Source organism: Centroberyx gerrardi, chromosome 9 (genome assembly GCF_048128805.1).
Source record: "Centroberyx gerrardi isolate f3 chromosome 9, fCenGer3.hap1.cur.20231027, whole genome shotgun sequence".
Taxonomy (NCBI): Eukaryota; Metazoa; Chordata; class Actinopteri; order Beryciformes; family Berycidae; genus Centroberyx; species Centroberyx gerrardi.
The window spans coordinates 24,451,401-24,458,526 of record NC_136005.1 but is presented as its reverse complement, the minus strand read 5'-3'; the positions used below and the strand labels follow the sequence as shown (position 1 = coordinate 24,458,526).

The 7,126-nt window shown below is 44.5% G+C and overlaps 1 protein-coding gene across 1 annotated transcript in view; it reads right to left on the bottom strand.

Moving 5' to 3' along the window:
• Positions 1–640: 640 nt before the first annotated feature.
• kank4 (KN motif and ankyrin repeat domains 4) overlaps positions 641–7,126 on the bottom strand; it is a 73,128-nt gene continuing 66,642 nt past the window's right edge. The window contains exons 9-14 of the mRNA XM_078285452.1: positions 5,945–6,211; positions 4,488–4,572; positions 3,794–4,013; positions 3,450–3,592; positions 2,673–2,873; positions 641–1,162 (exon numbers count right to left, since the gene is read on the bottom strand). Coding sequence (XP_078141578.1) covers positions 1,043–1,162; positions 2,673–2,873; positions 3,450–3,592; positions 3,794–4,013; positions 4,488–4,572; positions 5,945–6,211 — 1,036 coding nt within the window. The 3' untranslated portion in view covers positions 641–1,042. The remainder of the gene's footprint in view (positions 1,163–2,672; positions 2,874–3,449; positions 3,593–3,793; positions 4,014–4,487; positions 4,573–5,944; positions 6,212–7,126) is intronic.

Sequence of the window (7,126 nt, the reverse complement as noted above, 5' to 3'; positions counted from 1 at the left end):
TGGGTCTTTCTATGGTCTGATTATACTCTGGTTATAAAAAATCATTTTCTCTGGTGTCCAGCAGAAACCTTTTATCTCCAAATAAGCCTTTTGTTTTTCAGCTGAAATTGACAGATGATTTTATCACCCATGTATGTGAAATATTATATAAGACTACGGCACCTGACAAAAACAATGCTTTGAGAAATGTCAAATATCCATTGGGCATCAATAGGAATCTTTTGGAGGTATAAGGTTTCCGCTGGGCACTGATATTATAGGAGGACTATTTTATATTTTATACAACAAACACAATAAAACAAAGTGCAATAGAAAATATAGTTTGTGTGTGCATTTGATTATAATCTGTTAGAATAACATTCTATATATTCTATGATTTCGATAATGGCTTATGTCCAAATATGAAAAGAATGATGTCAGTGTTATAAAAAGGAAAAAAAAAGAAAAGAAAGAACGTCATAGATATTTTTTCTATATTATATTATTTGGAAGGTAGATCATGTGCTTAGTATTTTGCCCGAAGAGCTTGTTGATGATGCGAAGCAGCTATTTGTCCATCCGCTCGCCAGCCTGTCCCTCCACCTCACCCCACCCATCCCCTCCTGGACCCCTATTTTATATCCTGTCAATCACCCTTGTCGCTATGGCAATGTCGTTCCACCACTGTGACCGGTCCCTCTCTCTTTTAGCCGTCTGTCCACTGAGCGGTCGATGCAGCGCAGCCATAAACACCCACGGGGGCTGTTGGCAGAGATATGGAAGGAAGAGGTGGGCGTGCGTTGTTTGAAGCTCTGTATGTGAGCTCCTGTAGCAGTAGTGTGGTCGAGGGTATAGGGGATATATCCACCAGGCATATATAGAGTACGTCTAAATGTTTGAGTGGTGTGGTCACAGCAGAGAGTGCATCAATGGGGAGTCAGAGACAAATAGAGAGAGAGAGATGAATTCAGCCTTTTCCCTCCGGGTTGGTGGGCGGAGGGGCTCGGAAAGGGGTAAGAGGGGGGTTGGAGTGGTTTAGAGGAGTCAACGGGGTCGGCCTGGCTCAGTGGAGGTGTGTGGCAGAGGGGGGTTCAGAGGCTCCGGCGTCAGCGTGGGCCTTCAGAAGGTCAACTATGTCTTGGTGGGAGGCCCCCGTGGCCGCCGACTGGGCTGTCTGGCCGTTCTGGGGGGAAAAACAGAGAGAAAATGTCATCGTTTCACATCAAAGACGTTGCAGTTGCTTTTCTTATCCAGACAGCGGCAGTGTTGTGTTGGTTTGAGCCGTTCCTCTAGAAACCGGACAGAACAGTATGTGCTGCACCTGCCCTGGTACAGGCAATACTATGCTGTGTACAGGAGTGTAAGACCTGGGTTAAATATTTGGAAACAGTTCTGTGTGTTTTAGCTTTCTTAGAGAACCAAATGGGTGAGATTTATGTGTGTGTGAGTTGAGTTAATAGCTTAATGTCAGATTTCTCTCTCTTTGTCTACCATCCCAAATAGCTCTGTTTCACATCAAAATGCACATATACAAGGAGTTTATAAGTATATCCACCGAGAAGCTTACTGAATTGCCTTTGTATGCTAGGTTATATTATATGGCAGGAAAGTGGAAGAGGGGTATGGTGCTAGGCATTCTAAACTTCTTTCCCTATGACAACTGGCCAACTTTGAAAAAATATGTCATTCTCACCAATATGTGAGTGCATTTTGGGACGAACAGGTCTTGCGTTACTTTTCAATCCAACATGCACTGAACTATGAACACCTTATCAGTGCCACAGTGGCTTGTCCCAGGAGCAGCCAGCTATGTCTGCACTCTCAGGCACGCACCAGGACTGGCAAGCCATGTTTTTTTTCATATGAAAAAACTAAACTTAAGAGGAATGCACAGAGTTTTGGGGAGATTGGCCCGTTGGTCAGCGTTAAGTGATGACAACATAGACACCAAAATCATCCATGTGTCCCCGGTAGACCATTTGCTCTAATGCTCCATGCTAACACTTTAGCATACACTATGTTGAGTGATAGTAGGCAACTAGCATTATCCAAAATAAGAAGGCTGACCTTTTAGTAATAAAGAGCTGTTAGTGGTTTTTATTAAATGGCTCGTAGATTAATTTTCAATTTTGAAAATGAAATAACATTAACACAGTACAGCTGATGTAGCCAGGTTCATACCTGAACTATTTCAAGAGAGCAATCATGTCTTCATCTGCAGCGGAGTGATTTTTAGTCTCCCTTTGGAAACAAAGCAAGTCACGATCCAAAGGTGATTATCAAATCAAAGAGCACCGAGTCGACACTTGTGTGGAGAACAAGCTGTCTTGAGAGAACGACCCTCTCAAGAATGCGAGCACAGAGAACACATCGTTATACTTTGAGATGGGCTGTGTGCTTGACACCACGTCTTCAATTAAAACACACAGCTGTTCATTTTCCCAGCTGATTAAACGGCCCTGTACTGTAGCGCTGTTTGTTATGTGATGTGTCATTCTCCCAGTGAATCTTGGTGTTTCCCGTTCATTCTTGTCAGCCAAGTCACCGTCTCCGGTTGGCAAGTAAACTTCTGGATCTTTATCAGTCTTCCATGCTTTCTAACTTTTGAGATATAATGCTAGTTGCCTACCAAGGAGTTGACCAACGGGCCAATCCCCCATGCAGAAACTCGGTGTATTCCTCTAACAGTTTACCTTATCGGTGAGGCTGGGGTCACAGCGGCCGGTCTCCAGCAGCAGGCGGGCGATGTGTGTGTGTCCGTGCTCGCAGGCACACATCAGGGCCGTGGAGCCGTCGCGGTCCTGGGCGTTTACATCTGCGCCGCTGCTCAGCAGCAGCTTCACCATGGCAACGCGGCCGTGGCTCACCGCAAGCATGAGCGCCGTCTGCCCCGCCTAGAGGGGGGGGGGGGGGGGGGGGGGATAAGAGAGTGACAGGGCAGGTATGAGGGAGAGATACATGGAGGTATGGACAGAGAGGAATTAAGGGGGAGATGAAGAAGAAGAGGAAGGGGAAGTGGTAAAAAAAATTCCATGACTTTTCCAAGACTTTCCATAACTAAACCGGAGTCTTGACCTAAAAATATGATTCCTTCCTGGTTTGTTTGTGTTGTTTAAACAGGTAAACAGTCTGGTTTCTACTATAGTTGGGCTTGCTGCAGGGAAGAGAGCATACAATATATAAGAACAGTTGAAAACCATAATCTGATGCAATTAATCTGTGAAATAAGCTGTAAAATACATTCTGGTGTATTCCTGTAAAGTGACCCATTTATAAATTCTTCCCCACTGAATTTATCAAATTCACTGTCTGGAAAACACCTCTTGAAATTCCATGATATTCCAGAAATTCCATGACCAGCAGGAACCCTGGTATGAGAAGGTGACAGGTGGACTGTATGCAAGTAGATTTTCTGTGCTTGTGTGCGTGTTTGAGTACATGCATGTGTGTGTGTGTGTGTGTGTGTGTACCTGGCTGGAGCGTGCGTTGACGTCACCCTTTCTCAGCAGCTGCAGCGCCACCTCCAGATCATCGGGGCTATCTGCAGCCGTCAGAGCAGCCAGCATCACTGCAGTATAGCCTGCCTTGTTCACGTTGTCTGTCTCACATAGACCTGAGCACACACACACACACACACACACACACACACGCACACACAAACAGAAAAGACATTCTTTTACTGAGTAATGTTAGAGCAAGAGAGGTGAAATAATTTTTGTGAGGGTTTGAGTAGGGTTAGACTGATGTATTGAGCCAATATTGGCCTTTTATTAAAAATTGTACATTCATCTGTGACTGTGTATCTGACTCTCACCTGTATCCAGCAGCAGTTTGACCACAGGGAAGTTAGAATGCGACACACTGTAGTGGAGCGCCGTGTTCCCGTTGCCGTCCGTCAAGTTAACAACGTATGGCAGCAGAGTGGGCGTGGTCAGGCCCACCTGTCGCAGGTACAACGTGACCGTGTCGGCCAGCGAGCTTTTCTGACTGGAAATTTTGAACCACTCCTGGTAGAGCACCAGCAAAACCTGACGCTGAGAGCAGGGGAGGCACAGAGATGATACAAATGAAATAGCTGCCAGCAGCAGCATTTTTATTGGTCCCTACACACCATTTTTACTGTTTTGCGTGTTGAGCAGTTTGCATTTTCAGCCCATTTTAACTTGAGGAATAGCATTGCAAACTATATGACTCTACTCACTGGAGGCAGCACATTCATCAGCAAAATATGAGGCATTTTCCTTAACCACAAAACTGTTTTCACCACTGTTTCAGACAGTGAATTAGAAAGGGAGGCATCATTTTTCAGCATTAGAAAAAGATACACAGATGGGGTTGATAAAGTGTGTGATGTATGCACACACTGTACTTCAGATTGATAACCATTTAATGTGTCATATCCACGTATTACTTTTTTCCAGTCAAATCAGTATGGAGTTGATAAAGTACGATAATTAATACATTCTATCCACAACTTTGAAGAGTGAACAGCCAAAATAAATCCTTACCATTTCTTTATCCGGGGATGAAACCTCTTCCATGCGGTCCTTTACGTAAACACAAGCATCTATGAAGCCCTTGTCCACCTGCTCCCTGAATACAAAGACCAAAACAAACACAATCAGGAGCATGTTTTTTTTTTTTTTTTTTACCTATCCTGGATCATTTTTGTGTCTTTTTGTGTCAGGAACTTTCACATGGTCCAGGAATACCTTTAAATGAATGCAGATTCAGAGGAAGCCAAAAAAAAGCCTTTAACCCACTATATCCCACATCTGCTCTTTTCATTGTTTTCTTTCCTTATTTGGGGGGTTTAAAATGGAAATACCATCAGGTCTGGGTAACATATGGCCAGCTACTTTGGATCCTGTGTAAGCTCTCTACTGAAAACAAAAGATAAAAGATGCCTTTCCTGCTGCCATAACTTACACACACATCAGTTACAGTCACATTGTTAGCACATGCAAACTGTAATGGCAACAGTTTACATTGATTCACTGCCCAATAACATCCACAGTGTGCTCATGCATAGCCATCCATCATACACAGTCATACATCTCAGGCTGCACCGAGCCTGAGTAGATCACACTCTGGGCTAGTACCCTCGCTATAATGCAACACACACACACACACACACACACACACACACACACACACACGGACACAGACACAGACACACACACGGTAATGATCAGACAGGTGCTGAGTGATTCTTTAATATAAGTCCTCCCTTCTCCCATGGGCCCCATCTCCCGTCTGGCCCCTGGGCCCCCGGCCCTGTCCACATACCTGAGACAGATGAGTGACTCAGGAATTAGTCAGTGGCGGGAAGGACAATACTGCTGGTTATTTGCTTTTTGTCTCAAACCCCTGGCACTTTAGGGAATGAAGTGTGCGTGTGTGTGTGTGTGTGTGTGTGTGTCTGTGTGCGCTTGTGTGTGTGCGTGTGTGTATGTGAGGTCTATATTAAAGTAACAGCGGCTTATACTGACATGAGTAGGAGCAAGTGTGTGTTTATGTGTCTGTGTGAGGCCTATATTAAAGTGTGTGTGGAAGCGAGTGTGTGCGTTTTGTGTGTATGTGTGTGAGAGAGAGGCTCATATTAAAGTGTGTGTGTGGAAGCGAGCGTGTGTGTCGTGTGTGTGTGTGTGTGTGAGAGAGAGAGAGAGAGAGATGGAGAGAGAAAAAGAGGGGGAGAGGGAGAGAGAGGCTTATATTAAAAGTGTGTGTCAGAACGAGTGTGCGTTTATGGGTTTCTGTGTGTGTATGTGTGTGTGAGACTGTGTGTGTGGGTGGGAGGCCTATATTGAAGCATCATTCAGCACCTGTCTCATACAGAGCATGTAGGCTGCAGCTGGACACAGACAAAGCACTTGATTGTGCCTGGCTGACATCCGTCACACAGTCGACTCTATGGGAGAAATCAGCAACACCACATCATCAGCTTACTCCCTGTCCGTCTCACCCTGCGGCCTGCTCTTCCTCCATCTCCTGGCTGCCCTCTGGATCCAGCAGGCCTCCCTCACCCTCCTTCTCCCCAGCCACGGCACCTTCTCCCTGGGGTGAGACCTCCGTATTCTTCCCCTGGGTCCCTTCTCCCTCCTGGGGCTCGTCTGCTGGCTGAAGCTCCTTCTCCTTCGCTTCCTCTGGTTCTGGGCTGTTCTCCTCCTCCTCCGCCTCCACCTTGGCCTTCTCATCTCCACTGGACTCCTCGCTGGATGTGGACTCATAGCTGGAGGAGGACAAACACACACACATGTTTGTAAGTATTGTACTTGTGAGGACATTAAATTAACTCATCTTAACTTTTTGAAGAGAACACACCAAGTTTTTGGGAGATTGGCCCATTGGTCAACTTGTCTGTTAAGTTATGAAAACATAGACACCAAAATCATCCATGTGTCCCTGGTAGATTGTTTGCTCCGGTGCTCCATGCTAACAGTTTAGCATACATTACGATCAGTGATAGCAGGAGAGCATTATCTCAAAAGTGAGAAAATGAGAACCTGTAGGTTAGAAGGTTAAGTCATCTTAAATGATATGAGGCTAAATCTGGCAATTTTGTGTGGTTTGTTAAAATGTACATAAAATATGATAAAAATACAAAAATAAAGTACTGTTTCAAATGACCAGGGACTACTTTCTCTGTTGCCATAGGAAGTCAACATGGTGAGTGATTGAAGATTGCGTACAGCTACAAATCACTGCACAGTGGATGAATACAAGGTTGTTCACCTGAAATAGTTCCAAAAATAAACCTGGCTACATCATCTTTACTGAGTTAATGATATTTCATTTTTAAAATGTATGAAGCTACAGGCCATTAAATAAAAACCATTAACAACTTTTTATTACTAAAAGGTCAGTTTTCTTTAGTTAGATAATGCGAGTCGCCTACTATCACTCCACATAGTGTATGCTAAAGAGTTAGTATGTAGCACTGCAGCTAATGATCTACCAGGCGCACATGGATGATTTTGGTGTCTATGTTCTCATCACTTAACTGGTAAGCTGACACCACCAAAACATGGTGTATTCTTTAACCTCAGCCTCTAAATGCCTCACTTTTACGACCATACCACTCCTAACCTTACCTTAACCTTAAAAACATTGTCACTTTGGAAGATTTTCCTCATGTTTCGTTACT